The sequence below is a fragment of the Bombyx mandarina genome, chromosome 19 (genome assembly GCF_030267445.1).
Source record: "Bombyx mandarina strain Sakado chromosome 19, ASM3026744v2".
In the NCBI taxonomy this organism is placed as follows: Eukaryota; Metazoa; Arthropoda; class Insecta; order Lepidoptera; family Bombycidae; genus Bombyx; species Bombyx mandarina.
This window is the reverse complement of record NC_143225.1, coordinates 14,083,014-14,109,993: the sequence shown is the minus strand read 5'-3', so window position 1 is coordinate 14,109,993 and position 26,980 is coordinate 14,083,014. Positions and strand designations below refer to the sequence as shown.

The 26,980-nt window shown below is 42.1% G+C and overlaps 3 protein-coding genes across 4 annotated transcripts; 1 reads left to right on the top strand and 2 right to left on the bottom strand.

Annotated features, from left to right (window-relative positions):
• Positions 1-883: 883 nt before the first annotated feature.
• Positions 884-17,023, bottom strand: cactin (cactin, spliceosome C complex subunit). Its single transcript, XM_028175428.2, has 11 exons — positions 16,845-17,023; positions 16,351-16,707; positions 7,537-7,774; positions 6,424-6,598; positions 5,261-5,394; positions 4,653-4,805; positions 4,006-4,129; positions 2,686-3,047; positions 2,392-2,582; positions 1,825-1,969; positions 884-1,108 (listed from the first exon to the last, which is right to left on the bottom strand). Coding segments are annotated over exons 1-11 (2,070 nt in total). The 5' UTR covers positions 16,847-17,023; the 3' UTR covers positions 884-919.
• On the bottom strand, positions 7,782-14,829 carry LOC149500904 (uncharacterized). The gene has a single exon (XM_089735535.1). The coding sequence runs from the start codon at positions 14,614-14,616 to the stop codon at positions 13,192-13,194; it is 1,425 nt and encodes a 474-aa protein (XP_089591661.1). The 5' UTR covers positions 14,617-14,829; the 3' UTR covers positions 7,782-13,191.
• A 1,561-nt stretch (positions 17,024-18,584) lies between the features above and the next one.
• Positions 18,585-24,298, top strand: IKKepsilon (I-kappaB kinase epsilon). 2 transcript variants are annotated; one of them, XM_028175366.2, is made up of 6 exons: positions 18,585-19,484; positions 19,720-19,947; positions 22,168-22,455; positions 22,532-23,103; positions 23,276-23,414; positions 23,587-24,298. In XM_028175366.2, exons 1-6 carry the CDS (start codon positions 18,738-18,740, stop codon positions 23,755-23,757), a joined length of 2,145 nt encoding a protein of 714 aa, XP_028031167.2. In that variant the 5' UTR covers positions 18,585-18,737; the 3' UTR covers positions 23,758-24,298. The 2 variants fall into 2 exon arrangements, with proteins under 2 accessions (XP_028031167.2, XP_089591173.1); XM_089735047.1 differs by having other exon boundaries at positions 23,276-23,762.
• The last annotated feature ends 2,682 nt before the right edge of the window (positions 24,299-26,980 follow it).

The window sequence follows — 26,980 nt, the reverse complement described above, 5'->3', positions numbered from 1 at the left end:
TTTCCCAGACATCATTAACAGCCATGCTGTTTTTATGGGATTCCTTTTGATGAAGATACGTCATGAACTATGAAAATGGCGATACGTCCGTTACCTTCGCAATCGTCGGCGCAACTGGGCAAGCAAATGTGTGGGAGACTACGCGAAGATTCGAGGTTCGCGCGCTTTGATGTCTGTAAAAAACCGACACAGCTTGGAAAACCACGAACGCAGCGAAAACTTTGCATAATCATTTGCAAATGTCGTCCTACACTTGCGGGTCTCAAATATATTAAGTGTATAATCTATGCTTGCGGGTTTGCGTATTCGTGCGCATGTGAGTGACCGGTGTTAGTCGTTCTTATGTCATATAATATACTTAGCAGTAATTCATTGTGGTTTGAACAAGAGTCTCTATACAATACAATACAAACTTAGACCTCAGGTTTAAAGATGGGTGGCAGCATTCACATTGTGATTTTTTTTTAATTCCAGTAATAATTTAACAGCAGATAAATGAGCTCGTCTATCCGTCAATGCAAAAAAAACCTTATTTTTAAATATACTTCAAAAATTTTACTAGTTAACTTTGCCTGTACAATGCAGAAGACATTTAAAATAAGGCATACAAAAGACAAATAAGGAATCTTAAATTTCTTCTTGCCCCTATCCGACATTATGTGAGGTCAGCACAGCATGCTGCATAGACACAGTATCCTCCTTGGGTTACATGTCCAGTAGTATACCCACCGCAACGCATCATAAGTACGGACGTTGCCAGTTTCTTCTTTTGGTTCTATAATTTGCATTCTATTATTTACCCGTATATATAAAATATACATTTCTAAGTAATAGAGCAATATTCGTTATGAACAAGAATAGGTATTAAAATGACATAAACCAATTTGTGTATTTAACTTTATTGATAATATCTCTAGCCCTAGCGTCTATACCGATATCTCTTGAAATGAAACCAAAGTTGAAAGATGTTGTTGTGGAAGTGACAGCGGAAGCCTCGCTTGTAGGAGTACTCCCACTCGCGGTTGACGATCTTGAAGGCGATGTCCTCGTAGGGGGGGCCGGCGTGAAACCGCAGCACTGCGAACTCCGCGTTCTCGGGGCACGGCTTCTGCAACGTGCGGCACCGTATTACCATACTGCCATAATACCATACTACCATACTGCCATACAGCCATACTGCCATACTGCCATAATACCATACTACCATACTGCCATACTGCCATAATACCATACTATCATACTGCCATACTGCCATACTACCATACTGCCATAATACCATACTGCCATACTACCATACTGCCATAATACCATACTGCCATAATACCATACTGCCATAATACCATACTGCCATAATACCATACTGCCATAATACCATACTGCCATAATACCATACTGCCATACTACCATACTGCCATACTGCCATACTGCCATACTGCCATAATACCATACTGCCATAATAACATACTGCCATACTACCATACTGCCATAATAACATACTGCCATACTACCGTACTGCCATACTGCCATAATACCATACTGCCATACTACCATACTGCCATACTAGCATACTGCCATACTATCATACTGCCATACTACCGTACTGCCATAATACCATACTACCATACTGCCATACTACCATACTACCATACTGCCATAATAACATACTGCCATACTACCATACTGCCATACTACCATACTGCCATACTATCATACTGCCATACTACCATACTGCCATACTGCCATACTGCCATAATACCATACTGCCATACTACCATTTTTACAAGAATGAGGAACAACCTAGACAGATAAACGTTAATAACATACGAGAGAAAACTCCGGTGTCGAGTTTTTGTCGATGAGGTCCGGATAGAATATGTTGAATTTGTATCCCTGGACGATCTTCGGGGGAGGGTTGTCCATGTCGTAGTGGGTCTGGTTGTATTTGTTCCACTCGAAGCCGGTGTGGACTCTGCGGACACAGGTGTGATGTTAATAACGAGGCTCGGGCGGGGGTCAGTACGGGCACAGTACGGGTCGGTACGGGCACAGTACGGGTCGGTACGGGGTCGGTACGGGGTCGGTACGGGGTCGGTACGGAACGGTCCGCGGGGACATAGTTCGTTGCCGACCCTTGTTCGGGGGCTGCACACCGTACCTAAATAACACAAAATTTTTACAAAAATGAAAAGCTTTGTCAAGAAAATAAAATTAAAATATCTTCAATGTAGTCAATTAAAAATGCATCGCTAACTAGTCACATTTTGATAAAATTTAAATGAGTGCACATGAAAAGCATTACTTCTAAAAAAAAATCAAAATCGGTTCATCTATAAAGAGTCGGTTAAATAGCTAATAGCAATTGTAGTAATGATATTGGCTTCATGAGATGACCTGTTGAAGTATCTCGGTTTCCTGGGCCTGTACTTGTCGGCCCACAGACAGGGCTGGTCCGGCAGCGCGTGCTCCAGGGCGAAGGGCGCCGTGTCCGGTGCGGGGGCGCCCATGGCGCGCCGGGCCTCCGCCTCCAGAGACTCCGCCCCTCCGCCCGCTCCCGGCCCCGCCGAGCTGCCTTCTGGTCGTCCCTGTTTATACATCGACAACATTGAATAAGTACGGTCCGTGCCGGGGCGCAGTGATGTCACTACGCAGTCCACCTTGTCCGACCGCGCAAGGGTTAGAACGTACCGCGGGGGCGCGTCCCCGGGTCCGCGCGGCGCGCAGGTAGTGCAGGCGCTGCAGGTCCGCCAGCGGCTCGGTGAGCAGCGTGGCGGGCTCGAGGTCGCGGTCCGTCAGCAGCGCGGGCGAGTACCGACCCGACCGGTACAGCGACACGCACTCCTCCTCCTCCTCCTGGTGCTCGTCCCCCTCGCCCTCGGGCGCGGCCCCCCCGCCCTCGGGCGCGGTCCCCCCGCCCTCGGGCTGCGCGGGCTCGGGGCTGGCGGGGGCGCGGGGCGCGGGGGCGACGCCCTGCTCGCGCTTGAGCAGCTGCAGCTTGCGGCGCAGGTTGTGGCGGTGCCGCTCGCGCAGGCGGGCGCGCGCGCGGTGCGCTGGCGACACAACGCGCTACTTTACTCTCTGTTTTAGATGAATGTGTTGCATTCGGGCCTCTGTAGGTACCGAGCGAGCGACTCCTGCGGCCGCTCAGCAGCCTCGGGGGCGGCTACATTTATCCACTGATTTATCGATGAGTGGTCAATTAATTTACACCTTTTTTTTAATAATGATCTTGTTGACGACTACAGAGAGCAGGTCAGTCAGGGCCTATTGTAACTATACTTGAGACCTTAGAACTTATATCTCAAGGTGGGTGGCGCATTTACGTTGTAGATGTCTATGGGCTCCAGCAACCACTTAACACCAGGTGGGCTGTGAGCTCGTCCACCAATCTAATAAAAAAAAGGGCCGCACGAGTCGTCTACGCAGAGTCTGGATTAATTGAAGCGGTCACCACATTTTTTTATTGTTTAGATCAGCCTTTCCTAAAGTGGGCGATAGCGCCCCCTTGTGGGCGCTAAAGACTTTAAGGAGGGCGGTAGGAGACCCAGAAAAAAAAGACTCTTAGACACCGATTGAGCTCTCGTTATGGTGGTTTTTAATTATATGAAAAAATGGGGGCGCTAAAAAATAATTTATTCTGAAAATGGGCAGTAGACCAAAATAAGTTTGGGAGCTTGGTTTAGATCGTCTTAGATGGGTGGAAGAGCTCACAGCTCATCTGCTGTTAAGTGGTTACCGGAGCCCATAAACATCTACAACGTAAATGCCGTCGCTCACCTTGAGATACGAGTTCTAAGATATCAATTTTTACAGTACAACGGCGACCCCGCCCTTCTAACCGAAACGCATTACTGCTTCGCGGCAGAAATGGGCAGGGCGGTGGTGAACCCACAAAGCGTCCTACCACCAACCCCGTCTTCAGAAAGTAACGGTTAGTTCTAAGACGACAGCTGGCAGGGGCATATTGTGCACGAGTGGACAGCAGCAAGCGCGCCAGAGAGCGGTTACCTTTCAGCTGGCTGAGCAAGCTCTCCCAGTACCCGATGTCGACGCCGTCTCTCCTGCCGGATATCTTCTGCTCTATCTGTGTCTGCAGCGCCTCCAGCTGAGCTCCGGTCTTGCCTTTGAAGATCTGTAATGGTAGAGAGCGAGTAAGATCGAGTGACCGGCACCGAGTGACCGGAGGGGCGCGCCGCGTGCGTCCGGCTGCCACCCATACTTTATAATAAACGATTGTACGCTATCCTTTATGTGAACAATAAAGTACACGAAAATACTTTATTTGGCATGATTTGGTTTCTTTGAGATTTTGAAAAGTTTAGTCATAGTATTGTTTCGTTAAGCGAAATACATCGATAGCTCAATCGATGTCGCCACTCGCCAACGCTACATCACCTAAGCACTCGTTGTTTTCGTTCAAATATTCTGACCGAACTTAACCTCATATGTCACTGTCGTTAATTGTCACAATCTTGTTTAATTTTTCAATGGTAATAAAAAATGTCTTTAAACATAATAATAGTAAAAAATAAATTGTACTTTATTTTAATACTATGTACTTTTTGTTCCTACCTGTATATAACCAATGTACTTTATCTACAAAAAGAAGGTTGCAACCCTAGCCTGGAGTGTAATAGTGTAAAGAGTGGAAGTACTTGTGTGACGTCATCGGCGACGGCCCTGTGCACGCCGTCCCTGCGCGCGGAGGGCGCGGCCACGGTGCGCAGCTTGCCCAGCTCGTCCAGCACGATGGTCTGCACGTCCTCCCAGTACGACTGGTTAGATTCCTTCTCCAACTCTTTGTAAACCTACCAAAAATATTTGTATATTATATTATTTATGTTTTCTATCCTTTTCTACCATCTATATCTTAAAACGTCCGCCAAACCATTACAGTACGTCCATTGTGTGAAACGACGATGGAGGGACGGTGGGTGGCAAATCGTTCATATCGCGCGGCTGATGCCTACTCTTTGGAGAATGAAGATAAATAATCACGGACGTATTACGTAATTTAGTTTAATGGTATTCGAACAATGGCAGAGTGAGTAGAGTGAATACTTTTACCAAGGTCTTATTACAACTTCGTAAAAACCATCGGGCCAATCCAACATCCTCCTATCGAGGTAGGGCCGCCCCCCCCCCCCCCACAGGGAGGCCCCGACCTGTCCGTATCTTGTGTCGGTACTAGAGTGAGTGAACAAGTCCGATTGTGCTGGTGTAAGCTTTGCTCAGCTTTACGGGTACTGAAAGTATTTTATACCTTGATGTCTTCGAGCAAGTCCTCGAGATCTTGCATCTGCAGCCCGTTGAGGTAGGTGTAGGGCTCGTGCATCTCCAGAGCATCCACGCACTCCTCTGAGCTCACATACCACGCCAGCAGGTCTATCGGCTTCGCTGTTTGAAGGGAACAAGTGGTGTGCATAGTACTGCACAGTTGTGAACAACATACAAATATCACAAGTGAGGATAAATATTTTATTGTGCGAGCGATCATTTCGACATGAAGTTCCTGTCGCGACTTTAAATTTATTTTAAAACAATTTTTAGAACAGTAGCATTATTTGTGGTGTGATGCTGTCCACTCGTCTGCAAACTAATAACAATCCTATAAGCAGGTTTCAACATTTCGCAAATGTGTTTTATTTACTGGTGGCAGGACCTCTTGTGAGTCCGCACGGGTAGGTACCAGCACCCCGCCTATTTCTGCTGTGAAGTAGTAATACGTTTCGGTTTGAAGGGTGGGGCAGCCGTTGTAACTATACTTGAGATCTTAGATCTTATATCTCAAGGTGGGTAGAACATTTACGTTGTAGATGTCTATGGGCTCCAGTATCCACTTAACACGAGGTGGGCTGTGAGCTCGTCCACCCAACTAAGCAATAAAAAAAAGTGATGCCAAGGGTCGGAATGTCCCCCAAATTCCAAAATAAATTGTTAGGATCAAATCCGTCATTGTAAGCATCCATCAAGTATCTTATGTTCCATGATAGCTACTCACAACTTGCATTTTCACATTTTTAATGGTACTAGTGGTCCCCCAATAGTCGAAATTCGACTATAATTAATTGAAATTATAAGTTTAAACATTATTATGGTTTTATTGTCAAAGACTATATATTATGCTTCTATAATCACAGATTTCGCCAAGACTACACTATAGACAAATAATATTAATCTATTATCAATTTAACCACAGACTTCAAATATTTAAATGAATTTTTATGCATAATGAAAAGATTAACATTTTGCACCCCTTCTCTATATTTTTTATAAATGTGGGAAATTTCATACTCCTCCCTCCGCGCAAATTTCGTAAAAAGTACCAGTAGGTATAGCTTCTAGTGTTGTAGGTAAACAATCACAAAATATAAAGAAATAATGACTGTTGGTCTCCCCTTAAGATAATGCTTTATTGTGACTGACCTCGTCCATCCCGGATCCTTATCTGCGTGCGCAGGGTGGCCTGGTGCAAATGGAAGGCATCCTCGTGTCGCGCCCAGCTGTGGAACTGCGCGGCCTCACGAGCGCGCGCCGCCGCCCCGGCCTCCGCCTCTCGGGCTGCGCGCTCCGCCTCGCGCTCCAAGCGGCGCTGCTTCACCTACACATGCACACACGCTCACAGACATATCTCGAAGCAGAAACAGCAGTGTCGCCAATGAAATCCACTGCCACCAGGCAACATGAAAATGATACAATCATAAGATATGGCAGTCGTGTGCAGCGTACGTCAGAATTAGCAATGAATAATGTAGCGCTATTATTTTTTTAAACCTTGTAGTGTTCAGCTTATTGGCACATATTAGGCATAAAATACCAAAGGGTTTTTAAAAAAAAGTACTGATAAAAAAAACTTTAACTTAAAGGAAACCTAAAACAGAAATCAGTGCTAAATTCACAGTAAAATAATTTGAAATGATTATTTATAGAAGCTAATATCTTATTATTGCGCGCCCTAAGTTCGATACCCACCTACCTTTAACCAAACTGCGCAAACGTCGGTATTCCGACTCTCCGCACCTTATAGCCATTAATAAAGTCGATATATCAACGGTACGCGCTCAAAGAGTTATGATTTATTTTACAAACTATTCTTCTGCACAATTTAAAACAAAATAATTATATTCATTACAATTTACAAAGTAAATATGCCATTATCTATAGTAGGTAGTTTTGTACTGGTAATATAAGTAATATGTACTGGTTTACACTCATGTTGGAATGGCCAACAATATTATTACACTCTTGGCTCAATGCCATAATTGAACCCGGACAGTAATGGTCTTAATATTTAGAGTCTACAATTGATCACGATATACTACGCAGTTCCCAGGTCAACAAGATCTATACAATAATATACAACAGGACAGCGCACAGACTGTTTGTCAGTTTTCATTCTACCCCACCTAGACCCTGTAAATGTTTAGAATGTTTGCGGTCTCATGAACAACTCCCATAACTTTATCATTTGCTATACTGTATATTTATAAAGCCTATCTCATGCCTATCTTAAGCCTATGTCTATTATCAAATCCTTACCTTTTCCAATTCTATCTTATTTTCTAATTGTTTCTGTCTATTCAAAGCTTCAAGTTCTTCTCTGGATACATTTTTCACACCTTCTTTAGCAAGTTTTTTAGCCCAGACAAATGTATTGGTCAGTGCAGAGTCTCCAAATGGGTTGTCTTGGTTGGTATAGCATTGGTACTCATTGTCCCAGCCCATACGCTCGCGGCGTTTCCTTTCTTTTTCTTGCTTTTCACGAAGACGCCTCTCCCTTTAAATAAAATTAAATAAAAAGGTAATTGTATCAGTAAAACAATTTATTACTACAAAAAGTAATTGGTAATGACAAAACTTGGAAACAGACATACAAATTATTGTTAGTTTAGTTGTTATACTATCTAACACTTATTGTTTTGTGATATTGTTGTTCTTTTGACTGCCAATTTAAACTTGAATAAATTCTATATTTGGAGCATGGAGTTAAAGTATGTTATTAGAACAGCATGGATTGAGTACAAAAAATTACTTTCTAATATCCTCAAAGTGCATATATGGTTGCTATAACCATAGTCAATCCACCATCAGCATAATTAGGAATAATATATAGTTTAAAAAGTATTGATATATTAATCAAATCTTGATGGATGCACCCCGTCATGACCTATGCAAGTGTAGTGTTCGCTCACGCGGCCCGCATACACCTAAAATCATTTCAAATTATTCAATCCCGTTTTTGCAGGATAGCCGTCGGAGCCCCGTGGTTCGTCCGGAACGTCGACCTCCATGACGACCTGGACTTAGAGTCCATCAGTAAGTATCTTCAGTCGGCGTCCATGCGCCACTTCGATAAAGCGGCACGACACGAGAACCCTCTCATCGTGGCCGCCGGTAACTACATTCCCGATCCTGCGGACAGAATGGAAAGCAGTCGACGTCGCCCAAAACACGTCATCTCGGATCCTCCCGATCCACTAACGGTGCTTTTAGGTACTTCAAGCACCGGTCACCGTTCTCGTCGAACCCGGTCGACGTCGCCCAAAACACGTCATCTCGGATCCTCCCGATCCACTAACGGTGCTTTTAGGTACTTCAAGCACCGGTCACCGTTCTCGTCGAACCCGTCGCTTGCGACGAAGGGCTCGACGAGTAAATTAACTCTCAGACACAGCCCACTGAGTTTCTCGCCGGATCTTCTCAGTGGGTCGCGTTTCCGATCCGGTGGTAGATTCTGCGAAGCACGGCTCTTGCTAGGGTTCGTGTTAGCAACATTCGTCAGGTTTGAGCCCCGTGAGCTCACCTACTAAAGTTAGGGTTACGCTGACATAGCCTCTCAAGGCTATCAGCTTAGGTAGGAAAAAAAAAAAAAAAAATGGATGCATGCTACAATGAAGGAAACATAACTTAATAATATAAATTTTAATATCAAATCCACAAAACTAATAAATTTGTAAGATTTGTAAGAAGGTAGGGCTTTCATCCTGCCTATATGCACCAAAAACCAAAAATGCCTTCCAATTTGAGGGGTGGGACTGCCATTGTATTGTTATGGCAGTATGAGTAGTGCCATCAGTTGTCAAATAACAAAAATGGATATTGAAAGTACCAACAGAAATGGTCTGGAAAATTGTAGACATGTTGTAAAACAAAAATGCCTTCCAATTTGAGGGGTGGGACTGCCATTATATTATTATGTTAGTATGAGTAATGCATTTCATTTTCTTTTGTAATGGCGGTCCTTTTTGATTTCGCCAAAGTCAAGTTTTATAGAGTCTGTGGTTTTGTTTATGCTCAGATGTCTTTTGGTGTGGTTTGGATTCTTTTTTGTTGGGTGGGCTTCGTGATTGCACAAGGTCACATCAATTTTAATTATTATTATTTTACAGAGTAATCACCTGTTGAATTACTTACCTAAAACAGGACAAACAATATATACATGTATATATACATACACATACATATATATATATACATATGTTACAGAACAGATTGTTAGAAGATTATTAAGGACAAACAACTTATAGTCTAATGTTATTCTGGTGAACATATTCACATAAAATATTTACAAAAGTTGTATGTACAAGGCTCAACAAAGATTTGAAATTCGTCGGTCTGGGGATAATGTCCGGTAAAACTTCGTAAAGGGAAGGTCTTCTAGGGCAGTTAAAGAAAATGTGTTCTGCTGATCCCTCGTCGAGCCCACACTCACAGAGGGAGCTATCCTTGACCCTTATTTTAGCTAGGTGAACCGGGGTACAAGCATGACCTAATCTTAACCTACATATTGTGGACGTGACTCTCTTGTTGGCTTTCCTATATTTAAAAAACCAAGGCCGAACGAGCAACGAGTCTTGAACATCCGCGTAATATTTACCTTTAATGCGTTTCGAAAGGTTCCACGCTTCATTCCAGCGCGATATGAGATCGACCTTGGCTAGAGACGTTAGATCTTGTGCATAGGTTGTGTAATAAGTATCACTACCTGTTGTCGTGGCATCCTTAGCACACTGATCAGCACCCTCATTACCCACTATACCGCTATGTCCCGGGATCCAAGCTAGGGTGACTTTTATGCCAGACACGTGACACCGAAAAAGAATTTCTTTAATTTTCAGAACAAAAGGGAGCTTTGACTTGGATCTGAGTTGGTTTGCAAGGATTGCCTGTAGACAGCTTCTAGAGTCAGTGAATATCACTGTGTTGTGTAGCTTATGTGATTCTATATACATCAGGGCTTCAAGGATAGCTAGCGCCTCTCCTGTAAAAACCGAGGCTTGAGGGGGACACTTAAAGTTCAAAATGATTTTGTACTCCGGTATCCAGACAGCGAAGCCTACACAGCCGTCAGCTTTTATTTTTGATGCGTCAGTGAACATAGTATGCCAACCGTTCCATTTACTATTGACGACAGAGTTAAATTTGGCGTTTGCACCGGGGTCATCTTTGTTTATTCCGATATTTAGGACGATGTCCGGACGGTATAGAATTGCATTATAAGGAGTGAGGAATAATGGATTTAACCTACATTGATAGATGGGACAGGGGAGGCTGATAAACTTAACAAAACTGGTGAAGAGGCATGGGTGGGACTTATGATTCCAGTAACTGTTGAAATAGATGTGTTCCGAAAGAGTTTGTAACTTTGAAATAAGGGGGTGGTTAGAAAGCTGAAAATTTTTGTAAATGAATCTGTCCGATAAGTATTGTCTCCTCAAGTGCAAGGGGGGTTCTGCACATTCAACCTGAAGGGCGTTGATGGGGGAAGACTTCATTGCTCCGATTATGATACGTAGGCACTTTGATTGGATCCTGTCCAAGGAGGTTAAGGCAGACTTATTGCAAGGTTCTAGAATGTGAGTGCCATAATCAAAATGGCTGCGAATCAAGGCGTTATATAACAGTTTTTGTGTGTAGGGGTGTGATCCCCACCATACGCCTAACAGGGAGCGAAGAATATGGATGTTCTTTTCGCACTTTTTGATGATGTGGTTAATGTGTTGGACACCAGTCATACGCGAGTCAAGAACGACTCCGAGAAATTTAACTGAGTTTCGCACTGGGAATATTTTGCCATCAAACGAGACAATGACGTCGGGAATAGATCGCATGCGAGAAAATGTCACTACACTGCTCTTCTCAACTGAAAGGGATAGACCATGATTATTTAACCAGTCATGGAGATAGTTAATAGCGGAGTTGAGGCGAGCCGAGGCATCCCCTAAGTCCCTGGCTGAGACGTATAGAGCCAAATCATCCGCATATTGTAGTACGTTGCAGAATGAATTTACCGAAAGTTCTAGGTCGTAGGTATACAAGTTGTATAGTAGTGGGCTTAAAACTGATCCCTGAGGGAGGCCCTTCCATAGAAGTCTAGGAGGAAGTAAAGAATTTTGACAAGAAATTAAAATGACTCTAGATGAAAATAGATTAGATATGAAGTTAACCATCTTCTCTGGGATACTCAGCTGGAGCATTTTTTGCCTGAGTACAGGAAGAAGGACATTATCGTATGCGGATGCAATGTCAAGAAAAACCCCAACCAAGGACTCTCTTTTAGAGAGAGCAATGCGTATATCCGTTGTAAGGCAACCTACGCTATCCATAGTGCTCAATCCCTTCCTAAAGCCAAATTGACTTGCAGGGAGGATGCCTCTACTCTCCACAAACCACTCCAATCTATTTTTAACAAGGTGTTCTAAAATTTTGCTCATGGTACATGATAGGGCGATGGGACGGTAGCTACTTGACTCGTTATTAGGTTTTGCTGGCTTGAGGATAGGGACGATTATTTGAGTTTTCCATTCATCTGGAGGGATTCCTAAAGAATAAATATTATTTAATATGTTTAGAAATATTAATTTGGACGTAAAGCTACATTTGACAATGAATGAATAAGGTATTCCATCGATTCCCGGGGACGAGTCCTTAAGAGACTCCAAAACTGCAGTGAGTTCGTCCAGAGAAAAAGGGGCCACAAGAGTATCAGGAGTAGGTGAAAGCGGAGGGGGAAGGGAAGAGGACTCAGCTAAGGTGGGAACGTAAGGGGGAGCAAGTCGACATGAGAATGAATCGATCCATACCGATGGGTCGTTCGAAGAAGAATTGTGGTCTACAGATACTGATCCGCGAAATCTCCTGACATTATTCCAGACCAAAGAAGGGCGGGAACTGGGAGAAAGAGACTCACAAAACATGTTCCAGCCCAGTTTCTTTCGTTCAGATAATGTTCTGACTGTCCTTGCAGCTACTTCTTTATAACTTATGTAATTAGCTGGAGACATGTGTAACGCGTACTCCGTCTCGGCTTCTTTACGTTGTTTACATAGATCAGAGCAGTCAGAGTCCCACCAGGGAAGTGATGGGATTTTACCCCTAGAAGCGTTTTTAGTAGGAATCGCTGTCTCTGCTGCTGAAAGTAAAGCATTCCTAAAGATGGAGTAAGCAGAATGGGTGTTCTCATGGGGGACTGGGGGAAGATTAGCCAAAAGAGCGTCAACAGACTGAGAGAACTGGGTCCAGTCCGCCTTGGACAAATTAAATTTAAGTCGGGGATTGCGAGGGGGGAGTATATAATTAGAGGAGTCAGGAAAGGACATAAGGATGGGGAAATGATCACTACCATGCGTATTGCATAGCGTAAACCATGTGAGGCGCGAAGAGGTGGCTGGAGTGCATAGAGAAAGGTCTACAGCGGATTTTGGGTTTTGGCCAGGAAGAACTTTACGTGTGGGGGAGCCGTCATTGAGGATGCAGAGGTTGTGGTCATCAACTAGGTCCAGGAAGGCGGAAGATAGGGAATCATTCTGATAACAACCCCATGAACTGTGGTGGATGTTAAAGTCACCCAATACAGCAACAGGAGGGGGGAGGGCACCAATGATTGAGAATAGATTAGTTAGGATGGACATGTTAGGATCAGGTATATAAACGGATAAAAAAGATATATCTAAGGCTCTAACAGCCACTACATTAAAGCAATTACTGTCATGTGGAGGGAGGGTGATCTGGGAATATGGGATGGATCTCGAAACTAAAATGCAGCTACCGCATTTTCCGTTGTTCTTATCATCCCGGAGGCACGCAAAACCAGGAACCCTGAAGCGGGAGCCCGGGTGTAGGCGTGACTCTTGGACAGCAAAAATCAAGGGATTATGCTTATTTACGAGAAAAATCAGTTCAGCTTTTCTTAATCTAATGCTGCGACAATTCCACTGTAGGATTGTTGGGAACATTGTTGAAAATCGAAATCAGCTGAGTCAGTTTTTGATAGACGTTGTTCGGTAGGGCTACATCATTCATTTTCGAAATGATGTTGATAAGGGTGGACAAGAGAAGTTCTAGTAGATTTTCTTGTTGAGGGGGGTTGGGGGATAACAGAGCGCATCCATTGGGAGTGGTGGAGGCTGGAGTATCTACAATACGACAGTGGGCTTCTCTATCGTAGCCTGGGCTTAGGGCAGCAGAATAAGGGCGTCGGGCTATATTAACAGTCTTCTTATAAGAAGAGGACTGAGAATTGGAAAAGAGAGGTGGCTGAGAGAGATCATTGTGAATTGTCGGAGGATACGTGGACGAAAATGATTGAGTCATTCGGGCAGTATCTGCAAATGATCTTCTCACCTGTGAGAACCTAGCCGATGCTTCTAAATATGAGATGCTTTCCTGTGACATAACTAATTTGATCGATTTTTGTCGACTGTGCTCTGGGCAGGATGTGTCAGTGGCAGAGTGGGGGCCGGAACAGAACAGGCATAGAGGGGATGACTTCGAGCAGGTAATTCCTTCGTGGGGTTGGGAGCAAATAAAGCAGCGAGGGGCGGATCGGCACTGCGTTGAAATATGGCCGAATCGGCAGCACTTGTTGCACTGGATAATGGGAAGGACATAAACTTCAACTGGGAGAGAAGTAAAAAAACAGAAAATACGATTTGGAAGTTTTTGACCAGAGAAAGTTAAAACTACAGATTGGGTAGGTATCCAGGTAGGGACATTATTTTCTATTTTCTTCCTATTCAAGCGGCGTGCTTTAATGACTGCACCGCAGCCAGCAGGTACTTCTACCGATTGGACCAGCTCCTCTAAAGTCCATTCTACTGGAACATCACGCACAATTCCCATTCGTGTAATATTATAAGATGGGATGTTCGCTTCAAATTTAGCCGGCTGAAGTGCTGGGTGTTCTAGAAAAGCGTTAGCCGCAGCAGCAGATTTAAATTCCACTGAAACCCTGTTGCGGCCAATGCGTTTCACACCATCCTGGATTACATTTTTTATGCTGTTTCTGAATAGAAAGTGTCCGAATTTGATGGGTTTCAAGGTAGGACCAGCAGACACATCTGTTACCGTCTTACTAACGTGGACTAGAAAAGGAGCAATGTCATCTTCACAGTATCGGGTCTTACGTTCAACAAAATCGGGATGTGTGTACGTAGACTGAATCGACGGCGAAGTTTGAGAAAGATTAGTAATCGTTTTTTTAGGGGGAATGTTTTCCTCAGACTGTGGTGGTCGTTTTCTGGAATTGGGTGGATCAATATCCATCTGAGAAGAAAAGTTTTGTGAGTGGGGCGCACGTGGTCCTTTATAACCTCCCCCGGGATCGTGCGGGTCATCCATGATTCTTACCTTTTAATAATATAACAAACACAAAATATTTACACTCACGGCACAACAGATATATACCAACACCAACACGAATCAGTAGCGCAAGTCAACAGCAATTTAAACGAATATTATCAATTAAAACACCGGGAAACTTCGAAGACACTTGTGTTCACACTCGATGTCACCCGAAGAAAAAACCTGAGTAATGCAATCAGTTGTCAAATAGCAAAAATGGATATTGAAAGTACCAACAGAAATGTTCTGGAAAATTGTAGACATGTTGTAAAACGAAAATGCCTTCCAATTTGAGGGGTGGGACTGCCATTATATTATTATGTTAGTATGAGTAATGCAATCAGTTGTCAAATAGCAAAAATGGATATTGAAAGTACCAACAGAAATGGTCTGGAAAATTGTAGACATGTTGTAAAACAAAAATGCCTTCCAATTTGAGGGGTGGGACTGCCATTATATTATTATGTTAGTATGAGTAATGCGATCAGTTGTCAAATAGGAAAAATGGATATTGAAAGTACCAACAGAAATGGTCTGGAAAATTGTAGACATGTTGTAAAACAAAAATGCCTTCCAATTTGAGGGGTGGGACTGCCATTATATTATTATGTTAGTATGAGTAATGCGATCAGTTGTCAAATAGCAAAAATGGATATTGAAAGTACCAACAGAAATGGTCTGGAAAATTGTAGACATGTTGTAAAATAAAAATGTCTTCTAATTTGAGGGGTGGGACTGCCTTTAGATTATTATGACAGTATGAGTGATTCCATCAGTTGTCAAATAGCAAAAATGGATATTGAAAGTACCAACAGAAATGGTCTGGAAAATTGTAGACATGTTGTAAAATAAAAATGCCTTCTAATTTGAGGGGTGGGACTGCCATTATATTATTATGGCAGTATGAGTAATGCCATCAGTTCTCAAATAGCAAAAATGGATATTGAAAGTGCCTACAGAAATGGTCTGGAAAATTGTAGACATGTTGTAAAATAAAAATGCCTTCTAATTTGAGGGGTGGGACTGTTATTATATTATTATGGCAGTATGAGTAATGCCATCAGTTGTCAAATAGCAAAAATGGATATTGAAGGTACCTACAGAAATGGTCTGGAAAATAGTAGACATAGTCGTCTTGACAATAAAAAGCATTGCAAAGGCAACATGGAGTTAGTTAATAATCAGTTCTACACAAAGTGATACAATGGACAGTACTCATGAAGCAAAGCAAAAGAAATGAATAGTGATATTAAAGTTTACCTTAAGCATTTTAATAATTATATATTTTTAATTAGTATTTCATTGAAAGTAATTCTTTTTCCTGGGACTTCGACAAAATTTTATTTATGAATAAATAAATGAAGAATCTAACATCCACCATAAGATTATAACCTCGAACCTAAAATGCATAGCTGCTTCAAGATATAAATCTGCAGGATGGTATCCATGATTACAACAGACTACTACTAGTACTTAATGAGGCAGGGACTAGTAGCTAAACTAGCCAGGGTCTTATACCATTAAATTCATTATGATAAGAAATAAATTGGCTAAGTTCATATCTCAAAACAAAAATGTATACCGACTACGGCATTCAAACACTGGCATAGTCGTGTTGCTCAAAAAAAGTACAGAAGTCCTATTTGTCAAACCACAATGAGTTCAAAATTGTTAAGCCAGATTTCGCAATTCAGATTCTCGACCCATTTTTCTAGTATCTATTATTATTACCTTTTCTCCTCAGGAGTTTCCTTCGCTTTGAGCATCTCTTTCTGTTTACGTTTCTCTTCTTTGAGTCTTTGTCTTTCGGCCTCCAGTTTTTGCAAGAACTTCAATTCTTCTTCATTGCTGTCACTAGAACTACTACTACTACTACTGCTGCTAGAAGAGTGTCTTTTCTTTTTCTTAGTCTTTTTACGCTTTTTTTCTCTGCTTGTAGAACTATGTTTGGACGTGAGCGACTTTGACCTGTGAGTCTTGTGACTGGATGATCGACTCCTGGACCTTCTGCTATCTTTACGTTCTTTGTATCGTTCCACCGAATGACTCCGTGATCTTTCGATACGACGTGTATCAGTTCTTGAAGACCTAAAATATCCAAAATGTGTACATATTTAATGTATTAAATACCTCATAGTTGAATGGTTAATTAAAAAAATAATAGGCATTCAAAAAATTTTATAAAATCATAAACTATTCAATTAAAGTGAATCTAATATACTCACATCTTTATTATTTGATTTGATCTAGAGACAGAGTAGACCTTGAATATTAATAAATATTAATTTTTCTTAATAAATTTAAAAGAGATAGACGTAGAATTCGTAGAAATTGATCTTAAAATTATAAGTTATATTAAAATTTTAATATTGTGTAGATGATCTTGTCATTTGTCAAGTGAAAGACAGTAAGTAGCAAGTTCCATTTTTTCAACTATAAAAGCAAAGGTGTAACATACAGCTTAATTTTTAGTTTTTAATGATGAAATGAGGTGTAGTTAATTTCTTTGGAACTGTAAGCAATTGGGTTGAAATTAATTGAAACGAGATGAGATGAGAGGAAATGAGATCTCAATTTAAGATTGGGTATTAATTAATAACATCATGTAGCAAGACTAAAGGATCAGAGATTGGCTGTAAGAATAACTGCATGGGAAGGGCCACAAGGGAAAAGAAAAAAGGTGATACAGGTAGCCCAAAACAAAACCAAATGGAAGGACTTGGAGGCCTTCACCGTGTTGAATGGATTCCTGCTAAACATTCGTGAAAATAAACAAACATTAAATACCGGTTTACTTTGTATTTTAGCAGGAAATAAAAAGCTTTTTATTTTTTTTTAGTACTATTTAATATAACTTAAGAAATCGAAATAGCCTCGCATGCACACACACACTGATTTGAATGCAACGTATGAGCCAATTGTGGGAGATACTGTAAAGCATAAATAATTCATGAATGGAAAACTAACATAGGCCTGGAGAATCCAGATATCCTGTCAATAAAACAATTCGTACATTGGGTAGTTTTTATTTTGTTGCACTGTTGGGTATGCAGCACGTCACACGTGTCGTTAGAGGAACGAATACATTACACAAGACGCAAGCAATATAGTACACTTCATATATGACACAAGTTAAATTGCGTAGTAGTAGACTTTTTGACGGGAAATGCGAAGAGTGAATACGTGTGATTTGTTACATTTTTTCTATTTAGTGTTTCTTCAGGTTTAAGTTAAACTGTGGTTTATTAACTGTTTTATTGGAGTTTGAATATGAAAGTAATGGTAGGCAACACTTGACACATGTAAGGTTATCGATTTTGAATATTGGAATTATATAAATGTTTAAAACAGAAATAATTGTCTTCTCTTCAGTGAAGACAATGACTTCTCATCTAGACACGGTCAGAGAAACATCTTAGAGTTTTATAAAAATAAAATATTATAATAGTGTAATAGTGTACAAAGTATTTGCAATATAATTATATTGACCATGAAGCAAAGTGTTTTTAAATAGCCCCTCACCTACAGAACCCGATCCTCTCAAATTTATCTGTCCGATATGTTTAATATCTGTGAAAGTGCACAAATGTGGGAAAATGAAACAAAGCCGCTGGACGTAACTTCTCGGGATCCTCCAAAAAGTCCACTGAAAAAATCTCAGTAAATGACCACCATTTTACTAAGATTATATTTCATCCCATATCATATCATTTTATTTAATTTCATCCCAGTTGATTAATGCCTCAAATTAATCATCTTCATTTCATTTCACTCTATATTATCATTTTTAATTAAAAATAAGAATATGAATTTAAATGAGACATGACTTAAAGGTCTTAGTGACGAGGTCATAAAATCCCTTAAAAAATCATAAAAATTGTTTTCATTTTAATTAAAATAAGACTTGACTTAAAAGTCTTAGTTACCAGCTCATAAAATCCATAAAAAAGGAACATATTGTTAATTATTGTTCAACAATTTTTAGATGAAATCTAAGACAAGTTTGATGTTTAAAAAGATCTAAAAATGGAAAATGTTCAATCAATATATTCAATTAAAGGATTAATTACGAATGAACAAAGAACAATAGTCTAATTAGAATTACAAAAAATACGAAAATGTCATTCTTGCGCGGTTCAGAGAATTACGTGTGGAGCACGACCAGTGTCCTCGGGAAAGGAGCGACAGGTGCTGTATTCCAAGGGGTTAACAAGAACAACGGAGAACCTGTGGCTGTGAAAACCTTCAACCAACTCAGCCACATGAGACCTCATGATGTACAGATGCGAGAGTTCGAAGTTTTAAAAAAAGTTAAACATGAGAACATAGTTAAACTGCTCGCAATTGAGGAGGAACAAGAAGGACGGGGTAAAGTAATTGTGATGGAGCTTTGCACGGGTGGCAGTCTGTTTAATATTTTAGATGACCCTGAAAACACATATGGTCTTCAAGAGTATGAGTTTCTCCTGGTCTTAGAGCACTTGACGGCTGGTATGAAACATTTAAGAGATAACAATCTAGTACATAGAGATCTTAAGCCTGGGAACATCATGAAGTATATTAATGAGGATGGTACTACAACATACAAGCTCACAGACTTTGGAGCAGCAAGGGAGTTACAAGAGGAGGAGCAGTTTGTATCGCTATATGGCACAGAGGAGTATTTACACCCAGACATGTATGAAAGAGCTGTCTTAAGGAAACCTGTGGGAAAAAGTTTTGGTGCTACAGTGGACCTTTGGTCAATAGGTGTGACATTATACCATGTGGCTACAGGACAACTACCCTTTAGGCCATATGGAGGAAGACGAAATAAAGAAACTATGTTTTATATCACAACTAAGAAGGCTTCTGGTGTCATATCTGTGAGTTTAATTTAAGATTCTAATCAAATAATTCACAAAATTACTATCGGTAAATAAAAATATAGTTGATGCTGTTGATACAACCATAAATATCAAATGTTCCGATTTATTTGTTTATTACTTGAAATTGATTCCTTAATTGACTTTTTCACTAAAATACTAGAAAAGTGAAAGGTATGAAATATGAATATTTTCAATTTAAACATCTTCAAAAGAAACTGTATTATTTCAATAGGGGACACAAACAACTGAGAATGGTCCTATTGATTGGGCAAGAGAACTTCCACCACATTGCCAACTCAGTGTTGGTCTTCGCAAGTTAGTTACACCTCTCTTGGCTGGATTGTTGGAGGTGGATCCTCACAGGATATGGACATTTGAAAGGTTCTTCTCTGAAGTGCAAGTTGTGACCTCCACTAAGCCTGTCCATGTGTTTTATGTTAATAAAGCCACAAGTATAAAGGTAAAATAATAAAATATAATTATTAAAAACATCCAATACATCTGAACTATGTAAACAATACAATTGTGTGTTCTGAATTCATTTATTGCTTTGATGCTTAACTGCCAAGGAGTATGTTCAGAAAAAGTAACACCTTGTGGTAGAGCCTCTTGTGAGCCCGCACAGGTAGGTATCACCAACCTGCAGATTTCTGCCGTGAAACAGTTATGTGTTTCGGTTTGAAGGGTGGGGCAGCCGTTGGATTATAAAACTGAGACTGACAACTCATGTCTCAAGGTGAGTGATGGCATTTACATTGTTTTCTATGGGTTCTGATAACCACTTAACACCAAGTGGGCCGTGAACTCATCAACCTATCAAAGCAATAAAAAACCTTCACTCAAGTAACACCAGTAACAACTGAATTTAACTTGATTATTGATTTGGCCCATCTAATGGCAAGTGATTACTATTGTTCATGGACAGCAACAATGCCAAGGATATAGCCAAGCTGCTATCCACTACTGAGGACTACTTCCAAACTTTCTTAGAGAATATGACTGTCACGGTGCTTAGGGAACACTAGTAGTTTATACCATGGTAAAAAGGACATGGCTTAAAAGACTTAAACTATTATTACTTTATTGGTAAGTAAAGCAAAGACAAAAAACTACATAAAATGAGTATTGCGGGGTCAAAATTCTAATTGTAGGTTTTAAATTTGCCTCATTACAATTGAATATGGTTTTTAAAATAAACTGAAAACATTATCATTAGCCAGTATTGAACTTGTGTTCTCTAGCATACTTACCCATGCGTGACAAGCACAGTTCAATAAATAATTTCAAATGTTGTGCATTTTGGAATAGTTCTGCCGTGGAAGGAAGTTAATAATTACAAATGCCGCATCTAATTACCTCCAAACATTGCTTAAGACCTTGTTACAAGTTGACCTGAATTCTTGAAACAATCACCCACAATTATAGTTAGATAAAGAATATATATTGCACTATGCTAGTATAAATGTTGTTAAATAGATTTATATTAATTAGTTTTGTTCTACATTTATACCTACCAACAAACCAGAAAAATTGCAAAATAATTCGCTTATGAACAATGGTCTGCCAATCATCACTACATATATATCTAAAATGGGATACAACAGAAATAAACAGAAGCTTACTATCGATCCATGCAGACTCTCAAAGAGCATGTTCCATGACAGTGCATTGTGTTTTCACCTATGTTTAATGTTAGGTCTCATATCCCAAGGGATAGTGCAACATAAAGCTGCTGCCCCCCCAAAACACGTCTTGTTGGATCCACTCTCCATGCTTTTAGGCTCTTCAAGCATCGGTCACCGTCCTCATTGAACTCGTCGATTACGATGAAGAGTTTGATGAGGGAACTGACCCATAGACACAACCCACTGAGTTTCTCGCCGGATCTTCTCAGTGGGTCGCGATTTCGAACCAGTGGTAGATTCTGCAAAGCACTGCTCTTACTAGGGTTAGTGCTAGCAAATTCTCCCAGATTAAGCCCGTAAGCTCACCAATCCGTCTACGAGAAGCTGAAATAGCCCTAAGGGCTACCAGCAAATAGGTATGCAGTTAATGTTAGGTTTGTACTATTCTCGACTCAATATATTTGCATACAACTTAATTTTGGTGCATGTAATAAATATATTTTTGCACTTACAATTTTATGCATATATACAATCATATCAGTTTTTTATCGTGGAGAATGAACATCATAATTGATTTACAATTAAAATTCTTCCGGCTTAATATTATAGTATGAAAAAATTGTAACAAAAATATAATTGCTGGATGAGAGAATTAATAATAGAAAAATAAAGTCACAAAGACAAAACATACATAATCTCAATAAACTCAATCTTGTTAACTGTTAGTTCAATTAAGTTTGGCAGTCAAAGTTCAAACTTAGTTTCAAAATCAAGTCAGTAAAGTTGCCTAAAACATGAGATTTTCTATAAACCGTCACTGTATTTACATATGTTGTAACTATACTGAGACCTTATAACTTATATCTCGAGGTGGGTGGCGCATTTACGTTGTAGATGTCTATGGGCTCCAGTAACCACTTAACACCAGGTGGGCTGTGAGCTCGTCCATCCATCAAAGCAATAATAAAAAAAATATATATATTGTACCACAGTGGTATTAGGATTAGCTTGAAAGTCTAGGATTGTAATTGTGCATTGCATTCTTGTTTCGACAGGTATTTTTAAAACTGGAGGAGAAATACGAACATCTCCAGACATACGTTTGCGAACAGACGAGCGTCGTGGCAGAGTCTCAGATCTTACTGTACAAAGATTGGCTGCTCACCTCCGAAGTGAACGAGAACACGCCCGGGAAGAGCTACCCCGACACGAGCGCCGACGAGCCGCTCCTGCTGTTCAACAAGAACAACAACAACGTCAGCATGCCGGCCGAGCCCGACCCGCCCAAGTTCCCCGTGTTCCCCAACATGGTCTCCGTAGAGAACGACGCCAGTCAGGCCAAGGTCAGTTCCGGGGCGAAGGTAACAGGTGGGCCGCGAACTACTCGTGTGCAGTGACTGAATCGATGATCGGACGCAGACGGCGTGCAGCGTCGGGCACGTGATGCGGCGCCGCGTGGAGGCGCTGTGTGCCGCCTCCGAGCTCTGCGGAGCCTGCGTGCGGCGCTGGGGCGCTCTGCTGGCCGCCCGCCTCCGCGCCGTGGCCGCCCGCGCCGAGCACCTGCACGCCAGGGCGCAGGCGCTGCACATGGCGGCCCGCGCGCTGGAGCTGGCGGGCGGCGCGGCGGGCGGGGGCGCGGGGGCGGGGGCACTGGCCGCTGAGACCGGTGCACTGCACGCGGGGGCGGCGGCGCTGGTGGCGCGGCACGCGGGGGGCGGCGGGCTGGCGGCGGAGTGGGAGGCGGGGGTGGCGGGGGCGGCGTGCCCGGCGGAGCTGCGGCTGGCGCAGCGGGCGCGCGCGCTGGTGGAGCGGCTGCGGGACTCGTGGCAGCACCTGGTGCGGGACCGCGCCACGCGCTCGCTCACTTACAACGACGAGCAGTTCCACGTGCTGGAGCGCATCACGGTGGCGGAGACGGGGCGCCGCCTGCGGGCGCTGCTGCTCCGGGCGGCGCCGCTCGCGAGGGCGAGGGCCGACGCTATAGCCGACTGGTGCGTATATTCTTCCGACTGCGAACACACCTATCTTCTGACTTCTGCATACTAAATCCAACTTGTATCTTTAACTCCAGTCATTTTCATTGAAATAAGAAGTAGATTGATTATTTTCGCAAGTACACTAGACAGCAAGACCTGCCCTTGACCGGTCCATGTCTTCCCGCAGGTACAAGGTGGCGCAGACAGTCTACCTGCAGACGCAGATCTTAGACAAGGACGTCTCCGCAGCCGAAATTAAGCTGGTCGCGTTGACGGAGAGGTTGCAAGATGCCGAATTGAAGATTCGCGACGCCGTCAGTGAAGCGGTATGTTGTCCCGGGGCCGCACGAGACAGTCGCACAAACTCAGCGTCGCTGCATCTGGCGCGTAATTCAGACCGCTATCAATCCGCTAACAGAACTATTTGTTCGACCTCGTTGTGTGACTTCACGTTGCTCCACAGTTTTGACGATAAGGCCTGGGTTTTTGTTTTTACAGAAAAATGCATCAAAAACTTCTGCAGCGGTGAAGATTGAAGCTAGCGCTGAGGGCGGAGTCCCAGGGCTCCGCGCGCTGGACGCGGCGCACGACGAGCTCGGCGCGGTCCTCCGCCACAACTCCACGCTGCTCGCGCGCCTAACCGCCCTCACGCACCACCTGCAGCCCTAGCACTCCGCCCCCGCCCTCTGCACTCCTGGGTCTCCACATCGAGTCAACCTCTCTGAGGAACTTTGTCAGCAATTCGAATCCATCCAGCTCCCTTGCATCAGCGATGTCGACGATGAGGACGGGGAGAGTCTCTCTGTGCACTGCAGTACACCATCCCCCGTAGCACAGAATATAATTCTGAGCAGCACACGCCCTATTTGTGAAACGGGGTCGGGTGTGAGCGGGGGTGGGGGCGGGGGCGGCGGGGCGGGCAACAAGGCCAGTTGTGCTGTCGCGTAGACTTCGAGCCACCGTCTGTACTCGACTGACCTCCCGATCAAATTTTAATTGTATTATTCATATGAAGACTGAAAATGTGTTCCTTGACTAAACGTTCCTTAGTCCGCTCGGTATGATGATCTTATTTCATGTAGAAGGTGTTCACGTGTTGTCAGATGTGTAAAATATCAATTAAGTATAAGTTGAATAAAGTGTATTATAAATTTTAAATAGGATTTGTAAGTAGTTGTAAATAATAATAAATAAATAGAATGCTCTTTCAGTGTCGCAAGTTGGTCCGTGCGGCCGACTGAGCGATTCGTTTTACTATCATTCCTGTAAAATAAGCAACAAAGTGACTGATTAACAATGGCGTCCCGGAAGTAAACGTTTCAAGTATATATACGTCTAACAAAATTCAAGGATCAGCGGGCACCAGAGGGTGGGTCTGCTCATAACTACTCAAGGAAAAAGATACCAAATATTTTTTTAAATTACAGGAAAAATTAAATCTTTCGAAAATGAAAATAAATTAAATTAATTAAATAAAAAAAAATAAAAATCTTAGGACATTTTTAACCTCAACGACCACCTTTTTTCAAATATTTCTATTTCAAATTCAATTTCAAAAATATAAAATTTTTTTATAACGGAATCTTAAGTAGCACTTCTATCTATCACAACTTTTATAAATCCCCAAGTGCATGTAATTTAAAAAATCAAACGAAATTTATTTTTTCCCTAAAATGTTGAAAGATTTTTACTTCCGTCTACTTTGTCTAGAATAGTTTACAATCTAGATGATACTATGGACAGTTTTTTTTTAATCAACGCAACTATCTATGATTCCAAAATGGTAAAATAATCTAGGGAAAGTACCGGTAAAATGGGGCGATTAGGGATTGAGAGGCGAATCGGGAAAAAACTGGGAAAATCTTTCGACGCTCAATATAAGTTTTATATTCGTTGCAAAATCTTCCATTTTTTGTAGTTTAATAGTAGAATGTTGAAAGTTCACAAAACAAGTCTGAAATTGCATGATAATAGCTGCTAACTTATAAAAAATCGCGTTTCAAATTAACATCCTGTGGTGGTAATTATTTTAGTGCTAGAAACTGCTCTCTTTTATTTATTTGATAACGACTATGATTTATAAACGTTATTTAGTGTTTGAACCAGCATATATATTAAAGGTAAGTCTTAGTTGTTATTGGTTTTAATGTATTTGATTAAATAAAAATACATGTAAAAATCTGTTGTTTTTGGGGATATTGGGGACGTCTTAGGTACAAATAACAACGAAAAAGGGGTCAATTGGGATGAGAATACGTGAAATGGAAACGACCTAAGTATAAATAGGTACAGGTTTGTGGGGTTGTCTATGTAGTTATAACAATATTTTTTAAATTTGTTGGTAAAAATCTGGTTTATTCGAAGCGAAATTGGGAATAAGTCTTTAGTTGAAATAGATAAGCAATTTAATAGAAGTAAGTCGATTTTGCAGAGACATGTAACAAGATCAATGAAATCTCAAGGTGGACAAAAATGTCTAAGTAATATATAATAAAATATTTAATACTTGTTCAGAGTGGGGGTATTCATCTGATTAATCCATGGAATAACCGACACACCTAATCTCTTAATCCTGATAGAAATATCAGCCCCTAAGTACTTACCAAGAACGGAGAAATATAAACCGTTTTTAAGAAAGCCCACTATATATGTATAAATATATATATATAAATTTTTTTTTGTTAATGCACTGTCGATTGCACCTATAATTGAGGTGATGTCTGCCATGTACTTTTGTCAGTTTTTCAATTTTTTTTATTGATGATCACTTTGTTGGTGCAACTAAATAAATAAATAAATTAAAACTATATATAAAAATAAAAGTAGTGCCAACCCTAGCAAATTTCTCATTTCGTCCCAATTAACCGCAATTTTCGGGTAAATAGGGATTACACCTATTTTTGCATTTTTTGCTTAAACTGGAATGCTAGTTGCATAATTTTAAATTAGACAACAAAGTTTTTTTTTTTTTTGTCAGGAGGAAATGGCCGGACTCCCACCCTCCACTGGGGATGGAGGGTGGGGCATGTCGGAGTCGAACCGACTAAAACCTCCTGTCGCTCAACAACCAACGTCCAACCCTCGCATGAGACAGAACTCATGAAAAGGCAAGGGGAAGAGAGTGAAGCGTTTAGTGCGGAGCACATCTCTCCCATCACCCTCCCCCTCGGGACGCCGGGCCAGCGATCGTCGGCGCCATGACCACCAGCCCTCTCGGTCGGCAGGCTGTCCGAAGCCCGCCTAGATGGCGCCGGTTTGAATAGGTTATCCTACGAAATACCCCGCTGGGTCAGAACCAGCGTGGGTCGAGGATAGCCGGCCTTCCATCACCCGGATGCTCTTGCGTAAAACGCGTGCAGAGCAGCTTGCACGTCGTCTTCTTAGGCCCCCTTCGCCGGGCCCCAGACCGACATATGAGGGGGACCCGAAACACTTAGAGGGCCAGGGCTTGGGCGAGATCCGCCTCCCTGGCCCCCGCTCGACGGCGGCGGGCCTGTGCGTCTCTCACGCGCCCCGCCGCCTCCTTCTGCGAGATGGTGCACTCGCAGAAGTCGAGCATCGCCTTCCACGACTCGTCGTTGCCGAGCATCGATGCCACAGCACTCGGCAACGACAAGTCGTTTCCTATTTTTGCGACGAGGACTCGGCGCCACCCCTCCCATGCGGGGCAGGCAACGAGCGTGTGCTCCGCCGTGTCCACGTCGCAACCACAATGGTAACACTCTGCCGTCGGCTCGGCTCCGATCCGGTGCAGGAACTCACCGAAGCAACCATGCCCAGTGAGGACCTGCGTGAGCCGGAAAGTGAGGCGTCCTCTGTCACGATTCACCCAATCCACAAGAATCCGAAGGATCGGCCAGCCGCCTGGACCATGACTCCAGCATAGACAACA

Excerpts from the sequence above, each read along its gene's own strand:
- LOC149500904 (XM_089735535.1), bottom strand. The coding sequence starts at position 14,616 with ATGGATGACCCGCACGATCCCGGGGGAGGTTATAAAGGACCACGTGCG.
- cactin (XM_028175428.2), bottom strand. Across the intron at positions 4,130-4,652 it reads TCGCCGATGACGTCACACAA|ATCTTCAAAGGCAAGACCGG; the intron begins GTACTTCCACTC and ends CTACCATTACAG. Across the intron at positions 1,970-2,391 it reads AAACCGAGATACTTCAACAG|AGTCCACACCGGCTTCGAGT; the intron begins GTCATCTCATGA and ends CTGTGTCCGCAG.
- IKKepsilon (XM_089735047.1), top strand. The coding sequence starts at position 18,738 with ATGTCATTCTTGCGCGGTTCAGAGAATTACGTGTGGAGCACGACCAGT. Across the intron at positions 19,485-19,719 it reads AGGCTTCTGGTGTCATATCT|GGGACACAAACAACTGAGAA; the intron begins GTGAGTTTAATT and ends TTATTTCAATAG. Across the intron at positions 23,104-23,275 it reads GCCGACGCTATAGCCGACTG|GTACAAGGTGGCGCAGACAG; the intron begins GTGCGTATATTC and ends GTCTTCCCGCAG.